At 53.7% G+C, this 24,161-nt stretch overlaps 5 protein-coding genes across 5 annotated transcripts; 2 read left to right on the forward strand and 3 right to left on the reverse strand.

Annotated features, from left to right (window-relative positions):
* Positions 1-461: 461 nt before the first annotated feature.
* CTRU02_211903 (C6 transcription factor) lies at positions 462-3,442 on the forward strand (the record flags this gene model as incomplete). Its single annotated transcript, XM_070205739.1, has 9 exons — positions 462-607; positions 702-898; positions 923-1,331; positions 1,380-1,819; positions 1,887-2,146; positions 2,195-2,249; positions 2,307-2,458; positions 2,513-2,740; positions 2,843-3,442. The coding sequence occupies 9 exons, from the start codon at positions 462-464 to the stop codon at positions 3,440-3,442; spliced, it is 2,487 nt and encodes an 828-aa protein (XP_070060552.1).
* Positions 3,443-5,070: 1,628 nt separating this feature from the next.
* CTRU02_211904 (CAMK protein kinase) lies at positions 5,071-7,227 on the reverse strand (the record flags this gene model as incomplete). The annotated part of the gene is made up of 2 exons (XM_036725555.1): positions 5,071-5,630; positions 5,685-7,227. The coding sequence occupies 2 exons, from the start codon at positions 7,225-7,227 to the stop codon at positions 5,071-5,073; spliced, it is 2,103 nt and encodes a 700-aa protein (XP_036582760.1).
* A 4,888-nt stretch (positions 7,228-12,115) lies between these two features.
* Positions 12,116-12,358, reverse strand: CTRU02_211905 (uncharacterized protein; the record flags this gene model as incomplete). Its single annotated transcript, XM_036725556.2, has 1 exon — positions 12,116-12,358. One exon carries the CDS (start codon positions 12,356-12,358, stop codon positions 12,116-12,118), a length of 243 nt encoding a protein of 80 aa, XP_036582761.2.
* A 1,932-nt stretch (positions 12,359-14,290) lies between these two features.
* CTRU02_211906 (uncharacterized protein) lies at positions 14,291-16,205 on the reverse strand (the record flags this gene model as incomplete). Its single annotated transcript, XM_036725557.1, has 2 exons — positions 14,291-15,929; positions 15,982-16,205. 2 exons carry the CDS (start codon positions 16,203-16,205, stop codon positions 14,291-14,293), a joined length of 1,863 nt encoding a protein of 620 aa, XP_036582762.1.
* Positions 16,206-20,010: 3,805 nt separating this feature from the next.
* On the forward strand, positions 20,011-20,410 carry CTRU02_211907 (uncharacterized protein; the record flags this gene model as incomplete). Its single annotated transcript, XM_036725558.2, has 2 exons — positions 20,011-20,136; positions 20,192-20,410. The coding sequence occupies 2 exons, from the start codon at positions 20,011-20,013 to the stop codon at positions 20,408-20,410; spliced, it is 345 nt and encodes a 114-aa protein (XP_036582763.2).
* Between the last annotated feature and the right edge of the window lie 3,751 nt (positions 20,411-24,161).

Raw genomic sequence — 24,161 nt, forward strand, 5'->3', positions numbered from 1 at the left:
TTTTGTGCTGCGACACCGATTTGGAGCCCTGGCCAATCTGATTCGCGATCGATGCGGTGTACGATACAACCGAAATGTTAGTTTCGGGGGGAACAGAGAGTAGCAATTGGGCGGGAGGGATTCTCCCAGCCTTTTTAACTACAAACTTTCCCACTCCATATAGCATGCGTCATGACCTAACTACATAGAGATAAGCACGTGTGCGCGTACAAGAAAACATAAAACCCCAATTATCGCCGAGCACATTGCCGCTCACAGTCTTTCTGAATTGCCGAACGTCCGCATCATGTTTCCTGTCCCCCTCTCTCATTGTTACGTCTGCCCGAACCACAGTTTACGGGGGAACTGAATTCGTCCACGCTCACGCTGCCGGGTCGGCGTCGTATTCATAAAATTTCGAGAAAGCTTGGGCCCTCTCGTATCTGTCCCACTATCCAATCCACCCATCCCATCGAGTGGGCATGTCTGTGGAACCGGGGTCTCGGCCCTCGCCGGCCGGAGTCGGGCAGCCACCACGCCGAGAGTCACGCACCGCGGCTAATGGAAAGGAGCGGCGGGTTTCACGCGCGTGCGTCTCCTGTCGACTCAGGAAGACGAGATGCGACCTGTAAGTGGCCGTCTTTCCGAACAAGCACACCACAAGCCGGTACCAGCGTTCAGTTCACGTTCTCGGCAGCTGACCAGCCGTACCTTACATGTAGCGACTACAGCGGAAACCCAGGATCTCCACCATGCCGTCGTTGCGTCCGTGAGAAGAAGGAATGTATTTTGGCGACCTCCCGACGCGGCGGTAGGCGACCGAGGAAATGTTTACGGCTTCCAGACAGCGAGGGCGTCTTCCCGCCTCCGGGCGGAGCCGCAGCAGCCTCTGAATCAGCAACCGGAGGCGGAGGCGGAGGTGGAGGCGGTCATGTTTCACTTCCGTCCTTTGCCGACCAAAAGTCCCCGGACTCGGGCCAACAAGGGGAGACGTGGCCGAGTACCCCGGAGGAAGACACCCCGGGCCGCCCCGCCAGCTGGCCCGGGTCCGGGTCACAGCCGGACAGCCCCGGCGCCAGGTCCCTTCAGAGCGCCGGGGATATAGAAGGATGCATCACGTCCAGCGATCTCTTGAACCCATCCGATGCGTTAAATCTCCTGGCCCAAGTCGCCGACTTGGATGATGATGAGCCCGAGCCTTCCCGGAAGCCGTCAGGCAGCTCGACCACCACCGGCGACGGTACATCTCACGACGGAACACGCCCGTCTTCAAAGTTGACATCAGACTACAATTACCCTCCAATATCGGACGGCATTCTCCCCGTGTCCGTCGCATCTCGTATGCTGAACACGTCAGTACCCCCTTTCCAGTCTCACATCCTCGACTAACACGGGTCAAGATACTACGAACATTTCCACCCATTCTTCCCAGTAGCCCACAACTGCATCCTCTCACCCTCTTCAATCGCCGCCCTGACGGAAGCGGAACCGCACCTGCTCACAGCAATCTTCACCGTCGTCTCGAAAGATGAGCCATCCCTGTCGGCGGTCCACGAGGCATGCTCGCGGCACATGGAGACGCTGATATCGAAGCTAATCTACAAGGGCTCGACGACGGTCGGCGCCGTCGAGGCGCTGCTGATCCTAGCGCAGTGGGCGCCGCAGAGGCTCCAAGAGAAGCCCACCGTTGGGAGAGGAGAGGAGGACGAAGGAGCTTGGATGCAGATCGGCGTCGCCATCCGGTTGGGGTATCTGCAGAGTTTGGAGCAGACGGGGTTGCTGGTTGACAAGCAGAATAGTCTGTCAGAGCACTTTCGGAGGAAGAGGCTTGTTTGGGCTGGTGAGCGGCTTCCTTACCTCTTGGCAAATCTTGCTTGGTGAGTTGTCTTGCTAACTCTTCGCTGTAGCTTGTTACATGAGTGACAGAGAGGTGTCGATTCGGGTAGGGAAGGGGTTCTGGTCCCGCGGACCAGGGCCATCTACAATCCCTCGCTCCGTCGACTTTCCCTCCCTCAGGGTCCAGCGGGCTGGGTCGGACAACCTAGGGCAGCTGTTCCAGGCGCAGCTCGAGCTGATACAGCTCTTCAGCAACGCCCACGACATACTCTATTCTTCGGCGAGTCACAGAGCGCAGCTTTATCTGGGGGGAGAGTACGTCAGATACATTGTGAGTTGACGAGTATCGGATACTACAAGCTGAAGACTAATGACCCAGGACGATTCCTTCGCCGTTCTCCGTAAATGGAAACTCGTCTGGGGGGGCTTGAGCTGTGAGTAGCGTCCTGGAGTTTATGACCCTCCACATAGCAGATATTGACGGACCGCAGTCACCCCGATAATAAAAGCAGGCCTGAACCTCTCCTATGAGTTTCTGCGCTTGTACATCAACGCCTTTGCCTTCCAAGCAACAATCAACCGCGCAATTACCCGAGCACGCCAGCAGCAGCAGCAACAACAGCAGCAACAACAACAACAGCAGCAACAAGCGGCAGCCCAACAATCACACCCGCAATCCCGAACCCAGACACCACAGCAAAGCACAACACACGCAACACGAGCGGCGACAGCAACAGCCATCAACGGGCCGCTGTTCTCGGACCTCGCGAGCACACCGGACGCAAGGTTCATCTACGAATCCATGGACGCCGCCAACTCCCTCCTCGATATCCTCAACACGTCCGTGGATCCGGCGACGGAGCTGCGGTACATGCCGCTGAAGTATTACCTCTACGTGATTTATGCGGCGGTGTTTCTGTTCAAGGTAAGTACGGGAGAGTTCCACGATACAAACCCCCAAACACACACACACACACACACATATATATATATAATACAAAAAAACCACAACTAAAAAAAACCGCAGGCCCGCCTCGCAGGCGCCCTAGGAAGCGAAGCCTCAGACTCCGTCCGACGCTCCATCTCCGTAACAGTATCCTGCCTACAACGATCATCCGAAAGCGCACACAGCCTAGGCCAGCGCTACGCGCGTCTCCTCTCCCTTCTCTGGCGCTCCAAATCACCGGCCCGGAAACCCGCACCCCCTCCTCACCACCACTACCACTACAACCACCACCACCCGGAACCCGCCGATCTCGGAAGCGGAGAAGTGGGACCGACACCGATGATCACCGACCCCGCCCCGGCCCCGGCTCCTGCCCCGTTTAACATGCCCGAAAACACAGCCTACCAGAACCACGACGCATCAATGTCGTTCCCCAACGGCGTGACGCACCCTCGCATGGCGGGCAGCGCCGCGGGATTGCACGCAAACGTCCTCCCGCTACAGACGGACCTCCTCGGGCGCGGCTTTTCGTGGCGCGACCTGGACGACCTGGGCCAGTTCATCGGGCCCACCGAGATGAACTTTCCCGACCCCGCGAATCTGCAGGTTGTGGGGAACATCAGCCTCGACGAGGGGGCAGTGTATGACGTCCTCTGGCCGGGTAGCGACGTCGTCTTTTAGGCGGGAGGTGGTGGGGGGGGGGGGGGGGGGGGGGGGACCATGGGACGAGGGAGGGAAACGGAGGAATACTTACACACTACATCATCAGACCCCCCCCCTTGGTTTTTTCGTCGACGTCAGAGTCAGAACGGTGAGGCATCTTTCGGGCCCTCCTCGCTTTTACGTATTTCGCCGATGATCACCGGTTTTTTTCGCGAACCCGGTCCGGGCCCCGGTACCCGGCCAAACCCGGCTTAAACTTGCCTTTGAACCCGGAGGCTTTTGGGAGGGTCAAAGTAAACGGTCTGTCTGAATTGCAAAAAAGAGGAGGGGAAACGGGCAATTGTATAAGCTACCTAATTAGAACAAATAAAAGAAAAAAAGAGAAAGAAAGTAATCAGTCCAAAGCCGTGAACCAGACTTCTCCCCATCCCCCCGAAATACACACAAACAAACACACACGCACACAAAGACACAAGAAAGGACAAAGAAACCCCGCTCAAACGGGCAAAAAAAGCCACACTTACACGCCTCAACTCAGGAACCCGTCCCAGCTCGTGCGACTCTTCGCGTGCCAGTCCAGTTTAGTTAGCGGCTCTCTTTTTTTGGCTTTCCCTTTCCCTCATCCTTTTTCCTTTCCGCCCCCTCCTCCCCCACCATCCTGACTGACATTCCCAACATCCGCCTTCAGGCGTGGCTACGCCCACCCCCTTTTTTTTTTTTGTCTCTTTTCCTTTTTTTGACGGCCACTTACGCGACTACGTAGCTAAAAGCTCGCTTTGGCCGGAAAATCGGCAAGCCTAGTAGCACCACGTCCAACTCCCCCCCGATGGAACGCCACATATGACAGTGCCATATTTGCCCGTCAATCTGGCGGCGGTTAGACTGCGAGCGAGCATCGATCCGTTCGGCATACTTACCCGTGGCACGAGACGCCACAACGGAACAAGACGAGACTTGAGCATTGGCACAGGTGGGCACAGGTGGGCGCAGGCACAGGCACGAAGAGGAGACTGTAATGGCGGACAACCAAAACCCATCTTAAAAAAGTAAAGTAACTGTTTTCTAATAATTTTGGGGGTATTCTCAAAACTAAACAAAAGAAGCAAAAGAATAAAGAAAGGGGGAAAAAAAAAATAGCTAAAAATCCAAATGCCGATATAACGGACAATCCAAACGTGTCCTGCAACAGGCGAGGATGCACGCTGGTAATGATGCGGACTGGTCAATATGACCTAGCCCAATAACTGTACAATAATGATACCCGTCCAATATAGCAAACACCTTCGCTGGCCAGGTCTAGGTTTTTTTTCGTCGTGGGCTTAAATCTAGTTTGGGTTAAAAAATGGTAAGGGGGACATCTTCTCGTCTCATCCCCAAGAAGCGAATGCTCCAACCCTACGTGCGAGTGAATAATAAAAAAGTTCTCGCGTCGAACATAATAAGGAAATGGTTAGAAGAGGAAGAGAAGGAAAAAAGAAAAGAAAAAAAAGATAGCAGTGCCCCCCCACCAACGAAAGAGCATGTGGTATGAATGCCGATATGCCGACCCAGCAACCGTTCCTCTTACTTGTACATCCCTTTCCATACCGTGCCCTGTTTTTAATTCCAGTCATCAATTCCAGAGAGTGCTATGCCTCTCGATATCATCATACCTCTGCGCCTTCCACTTCTTCGCGGAAGCGCAGGCCGCCTTCAACCTGGATAGCGTTTTTGACCCACTCATGCTCGGCCACCTTCTCCAGCGTCCATCGGCTTCTCGCACGCTGTAGCAGGCCTTCGGTGATTTCCATGGCGCCCAGTAGGCCGCGCTCCTTGAACTTGGCCTCGTCGCCCTCGTGGTCGCCGTCATCTCCGGCGTACTCGATCCAGCGCCACTCCGCGCGGGCGATGCGGTGGCTCGTGCGGCTGCGCATGCGGTGGCCATCCATCGTGTTGGGGTACGGGTCGAACGGCAGACGGGCCTCGAGGAGCGCGTAGAGCAGGACGCCCAGAGACCATGCGTCCGTCGCACGGCCGTCGTAGGGTAGGCCCATGATGACCTCCGGCGCGGCGTAATCCTCCGACCCGCAACGGGTCTCGAGCTTCTCATCGTCGGCAATACGCCGGGAAAGACCCAGATCGGTCAGAGTGATGACCGAGTGCGGGTACGTCGTCCAGTCCGTCGAGGGATCAGCGAGCTCGGGTGCGGTCAGGTTGACGAGCACATCTGTGGTAATTGTCAGCAGTGTTTTCGAGAACGTGTCAGTCAGATGTCACCCACTCTCGAGCTTGATATCCCTGTGGACGATCCTGCGCTCATGCAGGTATGTCACGGCGCCCACCAGCTCGGCGAACATCCTCCTCAGAAGCGTAGGCTTGAGGACTTCCCGGTGTGCCGTGGCAACGTCGAATAGGTCGCCTCCGGGGCAATGGCTGAGGACCAAAATGGCGCGGCTGGGCTCGATGTTCCATGCCTTCAGGTGGACCAGCGAAGGATGGCTAATGCTCTGCATGATTTCTAATTCGCGTTTGAGTGACATTTCGATGCGGTCCTCACTTGCTCCACCTCTCGGGCCATGCTCGCAAACCTTGACAGCGACCAGCGTCTTTCTGATCGGTGATGAGATTTCCGAAATCGGCGTGAGGCTGTCGACGTGTAACGCCTCATCGTCGTCGTCGATGTGGCTCGTAGCCAGCATGACGCGGCTGAAGGTTCCCTGGCCGAGGGTCCTCACTGCCCTCCATCTCCTCCTCTTGTGGTCGCGGCGGTCAAAGGCTTCGAAATATTCGGGCAGGCCCGCTTTCGGTTTGCTGGTGGAGTCGCTCGAGTCCTTGGAAGATTCGCTGGGCGGCGGGGTAGGCGGCTGGGCGATCGCGGGGGTCAAACCTCTCGACTCGGCGAGGTTCAACTCGCGACGCATATGCGGTTCGGCAGCGGATTCCTGCGCATCTGACTTGATGTGGGAGCCGGAGACGGTAATATGGCGCTTAGGGATATAATTGGGGTCGGGTTTATATTCGCTGATGCTGCGGTCTCGCGCATGCTGCTGCTTGCCTCCGACGAGGGGACCCTTGGCGGCGGTGGCCTCGCCCTCTGCGACGAGTCCGGCGTAAACTTTGCGTTTTGAGGCGTTGGCGAGGGCTGCGGCTATTGATTCGCCCGTGGACGAGACCAGCACGGAGTCTGGGGTAGGGTTGTGCATCTGGTCTCGAGACGGTGGTCGCACACCAAGACGTCTCCAAGGGCCCGGTGAGTCTCCAGATAATAACGGCGAGGGCAACGGTGTGACGTCGCTCATAGCCGATAGAATCGGGCTGGGCAAGCAGGAGCTTGTAGACGAGCCGGGGCCGAGGCTGTGGCTGTGGATTGCGGCCTTGAAGCTGGGGGTTCTCGATACGGGCTTCAAACTGGACGAGGAAGTCTTGTGGGTAAGACCGGCACTGGGGCGGCGAGGAGTTGTATATGCGGCGTTGGCGTGAGTGTCGGAGCGTGTCGAGTGACTTGGGTGCAAGTCAGACGTCTGAATTCGAAGGCAATTGGTGCTGTTGTTGTTGCTGTTTGTTGAGAGGGGACTCGGGCCGGGAGTTTGGTTGGATTGAGGTTCCAGGTGTTGAAAGGAGGATTCGGACAAGGGCGGCGAGGGGGCTATTGTGTTTGTTCGGAATTGAATCTGAGGGTTCGAGACGAGGTAAGGGAAGGAGATGTCGTTGTGGTAATCTGCATTGTGTAGGTTTGCATCTGAGGCGACGGGGTCGGAGCTCCCATCAACCCTGTTTTGGTGTTCCGTGTGAATCGGCATGGACTGGGGTGGACCGTTTGACATGATTATATGCAACGTGTGGACGTGGTGGGTACGGACGACGGTCGTGCGTGTCGTAGGAAGAGTCGCATGCGAGTCGTGGGGGAGTAGAGAAGTGAGTAGGAGGAGGGATAATAAAGCGCGACGTTATCAATGGGAGGGTGGCGGCCGTCTGCGATTCGTAGAGGTGGGAGAGAGACGGAAGGGCGTAAAGCAGCTGCACGAAAGGCCCACAAACTGGGGCAGCGTTAATAGAACGTCCTCCTTGTACACTTTTCTGTGTGTTTTGGGGTGGTTTTGATGCGTCTGGCTGTCTGTGGACTGTTGAAACGGCCCGTGGGGGGAGGAGGACAGAGAGGTAGGGACTCTGGAGAAGAGGGAAGAGGACGGGGTATGATGCGGTGCACTTACTCACTTAGTCAGTCCAACCTACAGTTGGAATTCTGGTAGTCGAACAGTCTCTCACACACACGCACACACACACACACTCTCTCTCTCTGATAGATTGAGTCAATCCCTCGCAACGTAACCGAAAGGCAAGGGGCAGATAAGAAAAATTAACAAAAGAAGGGAAGCCGTGGGGTGAAGCGGCGGGTAGGGATGTCGGTGGTCGAGGTTCAAGGAGTGAGGGAGAGGGAGAGAGAGGAGGGTGAGTCGAAGTAGTAGTAGTAGGAGAAGGAGGAGGAGGATGAAGAGGAGACAAGCGTAGAAAGACGGAGGGGGCTATGACGAGAACATGGGGGTGTGAGAGAGAGGAGGCTCGGTTGGGCTATGTTCAGTCCAGAGCGCTACACTGTAGTAGTGGTGACCAGGCTTTGTCGCAGTGGTTGAATGGCCCCCTCTAACGTAGTAAGTGGGAATGGAGCGCGGCCGTTCCGTCTATGACGGTTGGTGCTGTACTATGTAGGCTGTAAGGTGGCTGTTTGGAGGGCAATCGGAGGGAGCAGCAGCGGGCGACGGCGGAAGATAGAGGTAGGAACGGAAATAGAGAAAGAGAGGGCGGGATGTGCAATGCAAATGCAGGCGCAGGGGCAGGTTAGGTTGGTCGAGACCAGAAGGAAAAAAGGGAACCGGACTGGAATTAGAAATGGAACGGGTACATTGACATGGACATGGGCAGGGAGTGAAAGAGAGAAAGTGAGAGGAGATGGGGAAGAAGATAGAGAGAGAGGAAGAGGGAACATGGCTGCTGTCACCTATAGGCCTTCTCCCCCCATAGGCCACCCAAAAGCCCCAAAAGGCTCCAGAAGGCTTCAGGGCAATGTGGTACCCGACGGTTTTGAAACGGATCCATTTTTGGGCTAGCGTTGGGTCATGTCAGTGTCAATGCCAGTGTCGATGCTCATCTTCCAATCAGAAGAGGGCTGATACTTGGATCGGGGACCTAAAACGGAAGCCCTACTTACTGTGTGGCTTCACTCTAAAAAAAAAACCAGAATAAAATCAAAAGATACATTGGATTAAGACGGTATTCGAGCCAATGTTCTCTGCGCAGTGGTCCTAACTCTAGGTACCGGTAGATGGGGCTGGACTGTGCACCGTCCAGTCTTGGCTGCTTACTGTACCCGACCCACCGTGACTGTGGACTGTCTACTATGTAGTAGTAGTATGGTACCTTGCCCATCGATGATGTTCGACCCTACATGCCTATGCCTATCCATCTCTGCCCTCCAGCCTGCATCTTCACCAGGCTCCAGGGTCGCCTATCAGGCAGGATGCAACCTGATCTTGCCTTACTATGTAGTAAATAGCAGTAGGCATGTTTTCGGCGAACCAGTCGCTATCCGCCGGCTTGCTGCTCCGTATTTCGGTTCAGCACGACAGACGGATGCCACTGCGGATCCCCCAAAAGCCCACTCTGCCAGAGTCATCGATCATGTGCACTACCAAAACCATGTGCCCCTTCCTTCATGTATGTACTTGTTTCTTCTGCAGCTACTTAATTCCACTTTGACAATGGTTTGCTTTTTTCCCCCTCTATCTGCCGGGTTTTATTTCCCTATCGCTCCCTATCCCTCACTTCCTCTATCTTCTCTCTATCTATTGCCTATGTTGCTTTTCCAGTCCCCGTGCAGATTACAGATATATACCCACAAATCATTGCTTACTAGTCCCGCCCCCCCCCCCCCCCCCCCCCCCCCCCCAGCGGCACTTTGGAAGCTTTGGAAATAAAGAAGGGAAGGAATAAAAGAAAAGAAAGGAACGTACCTTATCTTGCAGCAATACATCATCATCAGCAGCAGCAGCCAGACAGACAAAGAAGGTGACGGGAGGGAAATAAAGAATGCAAAGGGAAAGAAGGTCCACAATTACCCGAACGGGCTATTCAAACATCCTTTCCACCTTCCATCCACCTTCCGTCAACCTTTCAAAGAGAGAAGGAGCCACGGGGCCATCCAAACTACTTAATTGGAGAAGTCAAATAAATCAAGATTACAACACATCGACTTTTGCCGAGAATCCCCAAGTTCGTCCCGTGTCCTCCGTATTCCCAATTTTCCTCTCACCCCCTTGTCCCCATATACTTACACACATACGGATACCTAGCTAGTATGTACATGTCAGTCCGCCCGCCTACACCCAGCCAGCAAAAATGGCCTCACGGCAAAACTCTGCCCTGACCACAGTGGTTCGTGCTATGCCACCCAGGACGCGGAATGGCTATGTGTCAGAGCGACCGGTGACGGTTGACGGGTGACAATGTGCGGCGCAGTCAGGTAAATGGGCCGAGCGGTGGTTCAAATCCCCTCCTGTTCCGTTTGCCTACATTGGCACATTTGGCTTTGGCGAGTTTGGTAAAAAGCAGGGCGGCGTTTGGCGCTGGCGCTGGCGTTGGCGTTGACGCCGCCCCCCTCGCCTCGCCTACTCATGACTGTGTCGACTTCGAACCGTGGTACGGCATTCTGCAAACCCATTGTCCGTTTCTTCTCTATTTCTTTTTTGTTGTTTTTGTTCTTTCTTCCCTTTCTATCGTCATTCCCCAGTACCCAAGCCTGCAGTCATCATAAAATAGACTTGCAATGCTAAGACTCTTAGCACCTGGGCAGAAAGCTAGATTCGCTCCTTTTGCCCTGTGCCACCACTCCTCCGCCCTCCAGCCGAGCTGCCATGTCAGTCACCCTCAAGGTCTAGACAAAGGCCGAATGAGGGGACCTATTCTGGATCGGAAGAGGGGAGAAATGTGATGTGTCGAAAGTAGCCATGCATGGCTGAAATTCTCTTCTTCTTCTTCTTTTTCCCCCCTTTCATCAACAACAAAAAGCCATTCGTCTCAGATTCCAACCGCAGAAAACATATATTTGGGCCTCTTAGGCGAAATTGTTCCAAACGCACTATTGGCTTCCATATCCGGCCTCGACTGCCAACCGTTCCCCTCCCTAACCATGCCATGTACTAACTTACTCCACGCTCCTCACCACCACCACCACCACCACCCACACATTCCCCTCCCGTCACCTGTCCACAGCCAGTCCGCGTCTCTACATAGTAGAGAAGTGACTTCCCACTCGGATATTACGTTACAGTGCATCTCCCCCTACCACCCCGGTGGGAGGGCCACTACATACGTAGCAGCACACATTGCTAACAAGCAAAGGCCCGCATACTACTACTACTACGCATGTACTCCCACCCGCCAAGTCGACAGTGGGGGACAAGGCCCGTCGCCCTACCCTGGGCATCCTGCAAGGTATCTAATTGAAAAAAAAAAAAAATTCAGAACCTACCTAGCCAACAAACCCGGCCCCAAGGGGCCCAGCAAAGTTCCAGCCCGTCCGTAGCACACACACACACTTTCTCTTCTCATAGGGCAACCCCGTCCCATACCTACTATAGTACTGTCACTTGCCCATCTTCAGCGCCCGGAACGGGCGACTTTAAGATTGCCCTTGGCTCTTGCTGGCCCTGCTTCATCCTCCTTTGGGCTGCTCGCCTCTCCAGAGTTCCCACTCTCCAATTTGTGCCTGCGTCCAGCGTCCCGTCGTCTACTAATTCTCCGTTATTGCCATGTTACTCCGGCTGACTGGTTGGGCCTGGCCTTTTCCATTCCCTGTCTCCCCCCCCCCGTGCCCGCTTTGCCCTGATGTCCTTGTTCGTTGACTGATGAGCCAACCACAAGACACGACACGAGACGATCCCACCGTCCGGAAAGGTGACATACCACTCTCGTTTTGGAACCGTTTTAATTTTTATTTTATTTTTTCTCGACTTTGCCCACTTGGCTTGACTGTACAGTGCATGCCGCTGGATGCATCTGCACCTACCGGCGTCTGACAATGCCATGTTGCATACATTCGGCCGTTGATCAGACAAGCCTATCAACGGCATTCTCAACGTTTCCATCCATGAATGGAGTGTTTTTTTTATTTTATTTTAAAGCCCCCTCATGTCCAAATTAAGCTGCCAACAGGTCGTCATTCTTCAGTAGTCGCTTGGAATTGAGTTCTACCAGTTCGCCCAGACCTGCTGGCCGACACCGTCGTCACGACCGTCGACGCATGGTGTTGCGCCAGCTATGCATATTGCCATTAAGTTGTCCTCTCAAGGTTTCGTAGGTAGCGCCGGGCTTGTTCCAATGTACATCCCGCTAGATAGCGCCGGTTTGCCGATATGCCGGGTCGCATGTCGACGACTTTTCGGAGGGCACAAGATACACACAATCGCACCTAGTCGACGCGACACATATTTGCAAACCTAGAGCCGGCTCTCGTTGTTGTCAAGCGGTTGTGAGGCTACTGCAGTAAACCCATATCCAAGTGTGTTCCACTGTTGACGTTGCCAGCACCTCTGTGTCGCGTGGCAGCCCCCTAGGCGGCGCGTGATGATCCAGTGTCTGCCGTCCCTGAGTCAGTCACTCAGCGGCCGCGGTCTACCATTGCCAGTGCATTCCTTGTTTTTTTCCGCGCTCCAACCCTCAAGAGTCAAGTCTCCGCAGGACCAGGAGACCGACGTCGGCCAACCAAGGCAAATCTCTCTTGATGCCGGGGACAGTGGGCGAGCTGCATGATCGGTCGATGCTATGCGGCAGTGGTCGTATCTCCTTGCCGGCGATCTTCTGCCAGTAAAACGGCCTAGCATACGTTGCGATTCCGTCCACGTAGGAGCTGTGTCTGTGGCCCTCCGTTTTGCGACTAGCGAACGGCCACAGCACCGACATGAGCATTGGGTGATCTTCTCCATGACGACGAAACATGTGCCATCACCAGCACAACATAGCATGTCAAAGTACCCAAGATCCCCTAACAATTCTTGTCTCTGTGTCCGTCAGCATCCGTCTCCAGATATTCAATCTGAGTCGTCTCCGCCTGCCAGTCAGATCCCCCCCTCCTATCCCCCTTTCCCTCCACGTTTGCCAGGGACCGTGTCGATTGGCTGCATGCGCCCACAATGGCCCGGCGGTGCGGCCCATTGGTGCATTCCGTCTCTGTGGTCCCAAGGCCAACGCGCCAATGCCGCGACTCACTATGGACGCTTTGGGAAAGCCTGGGTGTAATTGTGTGTCAAGTAAGCATGGCGATGCGTAAAGTTGCGTCTCCTGGGTCGACGACTGCATACCATGACGTGTGTCAGAGCCCCTGTGCTTGTCTCCGCGGCATCCGCCAACGTCAAGATCGGCATGTTTGAGGCGAGCACTTGGCCACTGATGTTTCGATGAGGTTCTGTCAGCCGTGTGGTTCTGCAAAACATCCGGACCACTAAAAAACCGGTCCGTGGAGTCCGAGAGGTACCGAGGCCGGTGGGATGGCCCAGCGACCCGTCCCGTGTCGTGGTCAATCGGCGCCGAAGCTTCGGGACTAAGCAGAGCATCATTAGTCGGTCGATTCTCGTATGGCCTCAAACATAATTCCATACAGGTATTGATCTGACAAGCCGGTAGGTGCCAACTGCCTACCAATGCGAGTCATGTACTGTGACGTAGGGGCAGCGATTGTGCTATAAACCAGTATTCCTTCGTGGTCCGGAATCAGGTGCTCTGCACATCGGAGACATGTTCTCTATTGACGATAGAGTTCCCTCTATAGGCCAGATTGAAAGTCCTGGCTTCTTGTAGATCTACGCGGCCGTCAAGCAGTATTTGCATTGTCTGCATTAGCAACATTGAAGGGGAGATCCAGACAGGAAATACTTGTGTTGAAATGGACATTCGTATTATATCATCACAGTTAGACTTCCTCATTGCTTAATGAATCGTTTAGTTTTGATATCAATCGTTGTTTCTTAATATGGGAGTGGTATCTTGATTGCACTTGCAGATATTGTGTTCTTGCTTCTCCTTGAAGCTTTTTTTCTTTGTTTCTTCCTTCCCTCTGCTTTTCCTACTTTCCCTACTTTCTTTATTCTTCTTCTCCTCCTTCCAAGACTATGTCATAAATGTGCGCCGCCAAAACCAGAAAGCAAGCACTTCCCCCGTGTTCCTTCTATGAAGAATTAGAGAAAGACCATACTCTTCATGCCTTCCGTTGGGGTCAACGCCAAATATATTGGAGGCAAGTAGCCCTCACAATGCCTTCCGATTCGCCTGTCGCCAGCCCTGGCATTTGCGTTGCTGTAAAACCCATTACCAGTATCCATCATGGATAACACCTGGACTTTTCCATGTTACCCCTCCCCCCTATGGCAGCACGACTCGCCTTCCGGAAGGGTTTGCCGTCAACTCTGCCAACGGCAAAACCCTTCGACCAAGGCCATGCATTGTCCTTCACTGGTTCATACCCCTTTGTTATGCCCAGTTGCTGATTGACCTGCAGCCCTTTCCGAAAGATGTAGAGCAGCTTGATCATACAAAATCTCCTTTCTATCAGCTGTCTGCAGACGGCCATTGACATCATCATGCAGCTCTCGAATTTGCAGTGTCGTTGATATGCCGCAGAGCACCTTGGCATGGCAAATTCGACCGCAACTGGCCATCTCCATGCGCTAAGCTACGAGGACTTCCACCATCAAGTCTCCCGTAACAAGGTCTGGCATGAAGTACAGGGGCCTAAGCATGTCGACTTGACGGCTCTGATCAAAACGAATGCCGTTCCTGATGAATACACTCCTCAGTTTAGGACGGCGTCGAGTTTGAAGGTCTAAACTTCATTCCCGTTCACTGGATGCTACCTTCATGTGCATACAGGTACTCAACCTCCGGGTCGATGACATGATTATCAAGCGGCGGTGAATATCCTGCCGATAGCACGGCTGGCGAACCCGACTGCGATGTGTTGGCCCACTCCAATGTGCTGCTGGGGCACCCTGCGAAAGAAGTCGGCGATGACTTCTCACCCCAGGCAAAGACAGGCAGCTCGAGCCACTGTGGTGTTTCCTCTTCGCCATCATTGCACTTCCAAAGCCATTCTGGCAACGCTTCAAGCTCAATCGAAACATCATCGCTATCATCGTCATAATCGTCGGAGAAGCCTTTGGACATGGACGCCGATTTCTCGGCAAACATTGCAACCCGATCCATGCGGTACTGGTGTACTCGGTCTGCCTTGACTATGTTGCCCATCTTTCGAAGCGCATTCTCCAGGTTTGCTAGAGCTGCGTTGGACGTTCGTTCGTCTACGTCTGATGTAAGGGCAATCCGAGCTGCTGACTTGAAAGAGGTAATGGCCGCTGGGATGTTTCCCATTCGGTAATATTTTACTCCAAGCTCGAGATTGAGTGCCGCTTCCTGGTCATCGGTCATGCTGTACGCGTTCATATGCGATGTCAACACCTCGACTGCTTCATCCAGCCGGCCCTGGTTCTCCTTGCAAGTCGCAAGAAGCCCAGCATGAGAAAGCGCCATGTCCCCAAGCCACGGATGTTCCTGCCCGGACGCCTCGGCGCGAGCAATATGGCGGCTTAGCATTGCCTCGCAGTCCTCCGGGTCTTGTTGACCAAGCATGCAGTCGAGGTAATCGCTGTACAGCAGGTGTGTCAAATAGTTGGCTGGTCCAACGCGATCCTCTATTTCCGGTAGCAGCAATGCATAGAGTCGCATGGAAAGCTCGTAATATGACGAGAATTCGGTCGCCCCCAGTCTTCGCCAGATGTGAGCAAGAATGTGATTAGATCCCAACACAATCGGGATTAGCCCAGCGAGATAGTCCAGAACCAATCGAAGAAGGTCGTGCTTATAGTGTCGCTCCAGATACCATAGCAGACAAACCGTTCTTGCGACAAAATTGGGTGTCTCGGAAGCCACCAGACCTTTTAACGATTCGAATGCAGGGCCAAGAACTCGGTTGATATCGATCTGGTCCCCCCTTATCATACACCTGTTGACCAGAGCAAAACTGGCAACGACTCTTTCAAACAGGTCGTTGCTACGATCCTCCTGGTCTAGCCGCCGGTTGGAGCATTCAACGTCATACTCGCACCACCACACACCAGACGAAAAGGATCCATCAATATAATCACGAAACAGACACAGCACCTGCTCGGTGCTCTGCATTTCTGTTGTCGGTGCGAGGGCTCGGGGTGGGCTTGGTGGCGGCGATGGTGTTCGGCAAGTGACTTCGATTGCAGTCTGCACGCTGGGTGTCTGTCCAGCCTTGAATTTGGCCATCAACGACGGGTTTCGCTTCAGATATCGGTTAATGTTGTCCATGTCCACGAGCTGTCCGCGTATCCGAAATTCTGTCGGTTTTTTCAAAGCGTCGCGGTCTCTCTTTAGTAGCATGATGGCCAGCACCTCGTCTCCCTTCAGCTTCTTGTCGAGACCCCATTTCCAAATCCTCGACTTGTACATCTTCACGCTGTACGTCTTCATGAGTAAACCACTCAATAGTAGAGTACAGAACAACTTACGTGGCAACAAAGTGATAGTCACGCTCCATGATCTCCATCACCTCTTTTAACGACCGTTTCTCTTCTTGGTACAGCCGTGTAATAGTTGGTCGCTTGGTTTCCCAAATCTCTGCGGGTACACGCTTGCGCGGCTTTGCTAACTGCCCAAGACTCGGCATGTCGTCAGCTTCAGAATCGGTAGAAGCCTTCCTTTTAGCCGACATGGCCACGTTGGATGCCCTCATTGTTGTGGGCTTATAATGTCTAAAAGCCAGAGACGGTGGCAAACTCTAGGACAGGCACACGGGCTACCGAAACAAGATGTCGACGTTTGCTCTATATCAAGATCTGTCGAACCACAACCTAAAAAACATTTGTATCAGAAGAACGCGGGGAAGCGGTTCAATATGTTTTTGAAAGCAGGAGAAGGGGGATTCGGCCGGTAACAAACGAACCGCTAAGCCCGGCAAGGCTCCATCTTCTCGCCCCCATTTTGACACGGGCTGGTGGTGGTATTGGACCCAATGTCGCCCTTTCTCGGCGGCAGCAACGACCCCCTGCAGGGTTCCATCGGTTGCTCTGCAAAGAGACCTTGCATTTGCTGCCAATCGTCGGCCTTCCGCCAGCGGGACTCGACAACCACACCTGCCCGCTGAAGCGCTCCCGGCTCCCCAATAACTGGTTTTGTCTGCTAGGCCCTCGCCATCCCTACAGGGCAGGTGGGTGGCAGTGGGGACAGGATAGGGGTTCGCAGGGCAGACAAAACAGGGGTGGGCAACGGGCGATCAACGGCCATCAGATGGCTGTGTGTGTGTGAGTGTGGCTGTCCAGCGGACCAGTGGCAGTTGGGACGGTTATGAGGACCGTTGTTGAGCTTATCGTACCATTCGAAGGCTGACCAGCTGCATAGGCTCAATTCGGAATCGGCAGACGCAGAAACGCACTCAAAGAACACAAGGGTGCTGGGGAGAGTGCGGTCAAACTCCGTGAGCACCATCCCATTTCTCTGTGACCATTCCCCAGTGAGTGCAACTGTCACTCATCATGCACAGACAAATGCCCAACCGCTACTATTCAACTGAAACTGAAATCAAACAAACTCGACTGCATCTGGGGCTGAACTAAGCTAGAAAATTGAACAAAAGTCTAAAGAAAAGCCAAATGTCGCGGCGAAGCTGTAATCCGCCCTCAAGCCCATTGCTCTTACCTTCGGACAAGCACAACCCCTCTACACAAATGTCTTGATCAAGCAGAGGGATTCAATGCTTAAACGCCGCTGCCAACAAAGTGGAGAGCGGGTGTAATATAAGCGCATGGTCGGTGCTTCTGAGCTTGGATCAGCACTTTACCGTAGTAGCGTGGCGGATAATAGGACGACCACCCGCTCGCTCCAGAGAGACAGAGAGCACGACGACCAGGTTGGCAGGTTGACTAGACCGTTTAAAGACGAGTAAATGGGGACAGGCAGACATCAGATTGCTTGGGACCAATGGTACCAAATTTCGCCTATTCTCAGTCGCTGATTGGCAAGCGGTACGAAGTTCTCCTCGAGTGCGCAGTAAGGGATGTAACCGTCGAGCGGCCGCAGAGCCCCAGGGAATCCCATTGGGAAACAGGGCCTCTTTTTTACTCCATCGAAACGAGCTTCCCTCTTTAAGCCGGTCAGTCGGGTCAATTCGCCGGTCGTCCCGCCCTACCCTCGGCCATATCCCCGGCGCGGCCCATGGCCTGCGCCTCTTGGACATGGCTCACAGTTCCCGCTCCTGGTTCATGGCTCGCTACCGATGTGCACCCACTCAGACTGGTCAACTAAAGTGGATCAGTCAGTATCCGAAGTGGCCATGGGGGGATACAAGATCTTCGGATGCAGGTATAAGGCATGATGAACAGCAGAGCCGGCAAGGATGTGGTTCCCAGGCAAAAGGCTGGGGCGATCAGGCTTGACGAAATGCCCAGTAGCTGTCAACTCAAATCTTCCTGACGGTTCCTACGGTTCCCGCCATCATGTAGACGCGGCATTCCTAACGCCTTCATCCGCAAAATACGGATTAAACACCCCAAGACCGGAAGACGTAGTAACCAGTGGGTGCAAGGCCCTGCATTATGCCATCGAGGTAGTTATCCCACTCCCGCCCTGTCCAGTGTACAAGAAGAACCCCCGGCTTCCCCACTAGACCTGCCTCCTGCGTTGAATTAACTTACGCACAGTCTACCAGGCCCCTGGCTATCTCTGGTGGATCTCTTGACTGCGCATGGCATGGACAGAATGACAAGTTTCCATCGCCCTGGTTCATGGGCAAAGGGTGTCCGGCACACACAATTTGGGTGATTTCTCAGCTCTGGTTGAGGCCAGACTTGGGGCCCAAAGCTCAGCGGATAAAGGCCAAATCTGGATGAAACCACATGGTCCGCAATCTTGCCCAGAGGCTCAGCTGCTGCCTGGTCACCTATCTGTGATTGCTACTTGACCTGAAGGCAGCCCCAGAGCTATGACCGCTTGTTTGCAGGTCATTATCAGTTTCTCAAGGAATCGCCATGTGCTGCCTAGAAGACCATGCTGTATGCTTCCTAGCAGACGAACTTTGAGTCGCGGTTATCGCATCAACACGACATCGTGGCATTCAAAAGCGTATGTCCCTGACGCTTGCCATTTCTACATCAACAGGCATCGCGATCCATCGACGGGGTGTCGCTAACGTTTCAGCGACTCGTCATTTGCGCCCCCAACCTGAACCAACAATCAACAATGAACAGAATGAACGATGACAGAATGCCTACCAAGCTTAAGAAAGCCCGACTCGGAGTGAAAAGTCCCATTCTGCAGCTGTGCAATGCGTCATTCGTATAACAGGGAGAACTACTGTCAAAAGTCGCCGACAATACGATGACGTGCCGCAGGTGAGATTGGCGTGTCATTCGGTGAAAGCCGTCGTATACAGACCGGCAGATAGTGCATCGTGTCCATATGACTTAAACATTCGTCATTGTAACTGTTACGCCGCTTGCGAATGACTCCGATTTGGAATCGGCGCCGGTAGAAAGCACGGCCGAATTGACCGCTGCCGCGCGCAAACGGGAGACGGCAAAGGCCACTTTCCGACCATCTAGTGTCGTGAGCGGGCCATGGGATTGGGTCAGACCTCAGCCCTACGCTCATGAAGGTCGCCTACTGCCACGATGCGGCGTTTAAGCAACCAATATTGCCCTACACTTGAATCTTGGGGCTGCAGGTATACGACTTTATCGGATCCTTCAGGGCTCTTGGGTAGCATCGTCATCGCTGCGGCAACAATTGTTGTATCTTAAGTCTGTATCCGGTGTTGGATTGAGGCCATTCAGACTCGTAATGGCCCTAGGATAGCATTCATACAGAGAGTGAAAGGGCGAATCACATTGGGCTATGCAGTCGGCTACAGCTAGCTACCCACATAAGAGCACATCCCGGGGGACTATGCTGACTGGTAGTGGTGGCCCCCGGAACTGCCACACGCACATGATCTGTCACGACGGGACTTTGGTTTAACACAAGACCGCCTCCGCCATGGCTGTAAGTAGGGCAGCCATCGGACTCTGCCACAGCCTGAGAACTTTTTTCATCCCTCCTCTTCATAATGTCGCCGCCCGTTTCTCAATCGGAATGATCTTGTTTTCTGAGCGCGAGCAAGTATAGTTGCAAAAGTTCTTCCTGTGGACGGGCAAACACCGGTTCCAGAAACGGGGCTCATCAGGCAGAGTCCTCATTGTCCCCAGCAAGACCCCCATCGCCTGCCTTGGGGGCCGGCAAGGGTTGTAGGTTGACTTGACCGCAAGCCAACCAACGACTCTCTGCCTAGTTCCTGGCCAAGCCTTCAATGTTCTTTGAGCTGCTATGGCAGTTACGTTCCGACTGTCCACCTGCTCAAGCTTCGCCCGGAAATGCTGGCTATTCAACGTTCCAAAGTCCCTTCCCCAACGATCTATTCTCGTTCTTCATATCTATGGATGAGTCTTCCTGGTGTTTTTCTTCCTCACTTCTGAAGAATATAAACCTCGAATGAGGCTGCCTTCAGAATGAGCCAGCAAGGTCAACAGCCTCTCCGGAATTCCATGAGCTCCTCCTCTCATCAGACACCCATCCAAGCTGTACACGCTCAACAGAACGCCAGCGATCTCCTACGTAAACTACAAGAGAGCACGGTAAGTCTCCATTGCCCACGTCTCAAGGTCGTGAACTAACACAGCGGTCATGGAGATTGCTGCTTTAAGAACATCAAGCAACACTATGGACCCTCACAACTCCTACGGCAGCGGTTCCAAGGGAACCTCCCCCGACGACAAAGGCAAAGGATACGATCAGACGGCCATCTTCGACGGTCTCCTTCCTCGGATAGAGACAAGAGGGCAGAGCAAAGGATCCTCCAAGAAGAGCAGTGGCAAGAAAAAGGAGAGCAAAGGCTCGCACCATCAGTAGGTCTGCAGTGGTGTTGCCGTCGTGTAGAGACATATCACTGACAACGTATGCCACAGCTAATGGTCATCGTGGTCACTATGGCATGGCGGACTTTCGGCCTAACTCAGGGGCCTTGGATGCGCATCAGACATGTCGACTCAAGGGGTGCCTGTGTTGCGTTTTGGGCCTGACTCGAATACGGCCGAAGACACACACACAACATGCCTAATCACGCTCGACAAGTCTGTCCAGAACGGATGCGGGGCTGACACGGGCATTTTGCGGCTTGACTTGACAAGGCAGCAGACATGATGGAAGAAAAGGGTTCGGTATATGACCGTGGACCAAGCAATCTTTGTCTGGCAAGCTCAACCCTTGATGAGCTCCAGAGGGGGTGTTACGTCCCACGAGAGGTGGGTGCGGGGTGGAACGGCTCTCAAGTGGGATAAAAAAAGTTTCAGGGTTTAACGGATGGGATTGATTCGGGTTTCATTGGCGATCCTAAACTTGACGTGTGAATCGACACTGTCACAGGCGTCTTTTGGTATCAACTTTTTTTCTTCTTCTTTACTTTCACTTTGCCCTTTTGGCATAATCGAATCCGGGGCTTACTTATGTATACGGTTCTGTTTGGAATAACTGGGGCTTGTCGTTATTTTTCTCCTAAGTCTTCTCCTCTCACTTCGTCGAACTCGGCATTTCTAGAACACATGTTGCCGTCAGCGGCAATGGAAAATGGCAATAATGAATAAAGCTATCGAGTATAAACATTTTATTATGATCTCCATACACTTTAAATTGATGCGAGAAGAGCCAATCCGAAAGCATTTTCCTCTTTGGTTGAATTGAGTGGATTCAGTCCGCGTCCCACGTCGAAAGGGGTAAGCAATGACCGGAAAGGCCCATCAACTCACACACTCTGTGTGCGGCAATTAAGCGGCACGGGCAAGTCATATGGCAGTCGGAATCTTTGACGGCAACGGTTGCTTTGCAGCTTTGCAGTGTTAGAGGAGGGTGTGGCCTCGGTGAGCAACAGAGCGGTTCGGTGAGGCGAAAAGTTTTGGGACTTTTGTCAAACATACCGGCGAAACACCGAGGCAAATGCGAGAGTACCGAAAAATAACGAACAAATTTCATATCAAATCAGCCTACAATGGCCCCCCTCATCGTCATCCTCCTTCTCCTCCTCTTCCTCCTCCTCCTCCCCCCCGGTATGTCAAGAATCCTGGCAACTCAAAGCTGTGCACAGCATTCCCCAAGCGATGAGTTTTACGTTAGCATCGGGGGGAAGGGGGTCCGTTTGTGATGAACTAGGCAGGGCAGACCTTCTTCCGTGTGCCGGGATCTAGGAGAGGGTCAACGACGAGATTTTTCCCACAAGGCCCCGTCGAAAGAGATGGGGTCACCGTGGGGCGCAAAGATCCCTGATGGCTACGCCCTCATCGCGCAACCTCGAATAGAAACCTCCAAGAGAGGAATAGCGTTGGGTCGGCCGCCTGAGTGGATCGCTCTCGTCCTCGTGAAATAGATGAGCGACGACGAGATTGTAACCCTCGAAGTTGCCTCATTTAACGCCTCAAGAGGATAGTTGGGCGGAGTAGTCCTGCGGCGTGTTGGCAGTGTAAGTGTTGTTGTTATTGTTGTCGGGGATTAAGACTATGAAGAAAGATGAAAGGTGAGGAGGAGGAGGGTTCAGGGTATACCGGAGCCGGTGATGCTTGAAGTGCGCTCTGGACAAACAGACCCCCCCCCCGGTACATAGGCAATGCCTAGATTGTTGGACGAAAGGCCCGCGACAAAACCCACCCCGCTTGTTTGCCAGCATTACCAGGAATAAGGACCTCGTTATGCATACTCCGTATTGTCTCTCTCAGTCCTCTCAGTCCTCTCAGTCCCTGTCTCGCGCTCTCTCTCTCTCTGTCTCCCTCCCTCCCTCTCTCTTCTCCTGCTCCCGTTCTAACGAAAGGCGGTTCCAATGTCACTCAGAAGCGGCGCGGGCGTTGCGGCACAATAACCAGAGCATGCGGCGAAGCCAAAAATGTTATCCACTTTCACCATTGTACCGCCTGCACGCGCAGGTGGTTCACCAAGGACGCGCAGGCGGCGACGTGCCCAGTCCCCATGGTGCACCGAGCCAGCTAGCGCAGCATCCCATCCATCAATCACACATCACCCCCCAGGACTCGAGCACCCCAGTACCCGGTCGGTTAGACTCCTGCTTGAGGGCCTGCCAACGGGTGGCGGAGACCCGTGGATGGATGTACGTACGCACGAACCACCTGGCTTCGGTCAAGGCCTGGACTAACCATCTTGGACAACAACTGGCGAGAGTGTGGGCATCAACGTGTGTTGATTGGGGCATATGCGAGAGAAACCTGGTACAAGACAACTTATCCACTGCGTTGGGACTAAGAAAGAGGTACCGGCAGGGCAGGATCTTGCTTGATCCGGCTTGGGTGCCTTGAACATTGTCTTGGGGATTTTGGGAAGAATCCCTCAGCCCAGCCCTCTCCAGAACCAATTCCTAGCCGCAGCAAACTGCAACCGGGGGGGTGGACGAGGATTCGACTCCTCCGCTGGACAAATGGGATGGTGTGGGTAATCATATGGGAGGTGAAGGATTCGGCTACGGCCGTTGTGAAGGGTAGGTAGGGTAGGGTACCCCAGACCCTGACATACTACGTAGTGCGTTGGATGTTTCCTCTCCAGGCTCCTGTTCTAATGGTCTAATGGTCATGTTCCTCTTCGTTCATTTGCTCTCTTACTGACTCACCTTGTTGTTCCCCCTTGTTCTTCGGACAGACGCCGTTGGATGTCGTACGCGCCATACCCGATCGGCGGATGTGAAAGACTGGATCTGCAGCTGCGGGTGGTAAGTGAAATTGATGACCAAGGATTACACGCTGGTGTCGTCGATGGGCCTCCCCCCCCCCCCCCCCTCTCATGCTCTCATGCAGCTCGGCCGTCTCGCCCTTTCAACCCCTCCCTTTTTTGAAATGGGGTTGCATTGGAGAATTGGGACCCCCCAGAAACGAATGCGACGGACAAGACTACATACTACTTGGTTGATTGGTATACTACTACGTCCTCAAGCCCATATCAACCTCCCTTAGCATGATGGAATGGCCGCAACCTGGACCGCTAGCGACGAGAGTAAAAGTAACCAACTGCATGGGCAAACTTTGCGGAGTCGTCTCCGACAGCCCCAGGGCCACGACCACACACCTTCTATCTATGGGCCTTCGTTTCTGGACCATGTTCAATGGACTGTCTTCTATGGGTCTTGGACCAAAGGAGCATTTGGTATGCTTGGCACCGTGGGGACTTGGGTGCCAACGGCTCATCACCCTAGCCTTTCCGAATCACCACCTGGGACACCACCAACGCCACATTGCAGATGTTCCGCCAGGGACAACGCGGGTCCTGAGTGAAGGATTGGGCTGATGGCTCGGACCATGAGGCTATTCAGACGTCAACGGTGCCTTGACGATGATGAAACCGTGACTACCCACCAGCGACTATCTAATTTCACCTGCAGCCGAAGAGATATGAGACTACGCCAGATGGAGGGGAGGGGGGCCGCTTTTTCTTTTTATTTTTTTATTTTTCCTTTCTTTGGTACGCCCTTATCATTTTGTAACTCAAACTGCCAAAGCCCCCTTTTCGACGAAGCAAGTAATAGAAGAAGGGCATCACGATGATGATGATGATGATGATGATGTGGATGCTGAAGAATGCAACAAGATGGTGGCAACCAGATTGCATTGTGCAA

The sequence above is a fragment of the Colletotrichum truncatum genome, assembly GCF_014235925.2.
Source record: "Colletotrichum truncatum strain CMES1059 chromosome Unknown Contig_0008, whole genome shotgun sequence".
NCBI classification, from domain to species: domain Eukaryota; kingdom Fungi; phylum Ascomycota; class Sordariomycetes; order Glomerellales; family Glomerellaceae; genus Colletotrichum; species Colletotrichum truncatum.